The 1,051-nt window shown below is 61.5% G+C and overlaps 1 protein-coding gene across 1 annotated transcript in view; it reads left to right on the top strand.

Annotated features, from left to right (window-relative positions):
• The window catches only part of FAM207A (family with sequence similarity 207 member A), a 112,796-nt gene that overhangs the window by 41 nt on the left and 111,704 nt on the right, over nt 1-1,051 (top strand). Inside the window, exon 1 of the mRNA XM_006022058.3 lies at nt 1-67. This exon is cut by the window's left edge and continues 41 nt beyond it. Within this exon, the coding sequence (XP_006022120.2) occupies nt 1-67 (67 nt within the window). The remainder of the gene's footprint in view (nt 68-1,051) is intronic.

Below are 1,051 nucleotides of genomic sequence, written 5' to 3'. Positions count from 1 at the left end.
GGGCCGGGAGCCCAGGAGCCAGGACGCAGTGCCCGGGCCCAGCGGCTGGAGCGCGCCGCCCGGGAAGGTAAGCGAGGGGCACCGGACGGGCGGTACCATTCCGCCGGCGGGGGGCAGGCAGGGCCTGGTGGGAGGTACCATCGCGCATCGAGGGGCGTGTGGAGCCCGGCGTCCTGTACCACGCCGCATGTTTGGGGGGAAGGCAGAATGGGCTGCACCATGTCAATGCGGGGGGAGGCAGGGGGCTGGGCTCGCCGGTGGGGAGAGCAGTGTGCAGGGCTGTGGCCGTGGAAAGTCATAGCACGGCCGCCCTGCCGTGGGCCTGCTGTGCGGGGAGGTGATCGCAGGAGTCAGGGGAGCCGGACAGGTACATTTCCCCCAGGGTGACTAGGGCAGGGCACCACCGCTGCCTGGGGCAGAGACCGGGAAGCGGTGTCTCGGAATCGGAGAGAAGCTGGACTGGAAGGGACCCCCAGAGCTCATCCAGCTCAACCCCCTGTGTGTGGCAGGATCTTTCCTATTCATCCAAACCAAAGGACAAGGGGGTGGAAAGCACGCTGTCCAAGTTTGCTGATGACACTAAGATGTGGGGCGAGGTGGACACACTCGAAGGGAGAGAGAGGCTGCAACTAGATTTAGACAGACTCCAAAAGTGGGCAGATGAGAATAGGATGGGGTTCAACGTAGACAAATGCAGGGTGCTGCACCTTGGGAGAAGGAATCCACAGCGTACATACAGACTGGGGAGTTCCCTTCTTGAAGGCACAGAGGCGGAAAGGGATCTTGGAGTCCTTATTGACTCCAAGATGAACATGAGCCGCCAATGCCAGACCGCAGCCAGCAAGGCCAGCCATACCTTGTCATGCATCCAAAGATGCATCTCAAGCTGGTCCAGAGAGGTGATACTCCCCCTCTATGCGACTTTGGTCACGCTGCATTTGGAGTACTGCATCCAGTACTGGGCACCGCACTTCAAAAGGGATGTGGCCAGCCTGGAGAAGGTTCAGAGGAGGGCCATCTGCTTGGTGAGAGGGCAGCAGGACAGGCCCTA

This window comes from Alligator sinensis, unplaced genomic scaffold (assembly GCF_000455745.1).
Source record: "Alligator sinensis unplaced genomic scaffold, ASM45574v1 scaffold566_1, whole genome shotgun sequence".
NCBI classification, from domain to species: domain Eukaryota; kingdom Metazoa; phylum Chordata; order Crocodylia; family Alligatoridae; genus Alligator; species Alligator sinensis.
This window is presented reverse-complemented; position numbering and strand designations above follow the sequence as displayed.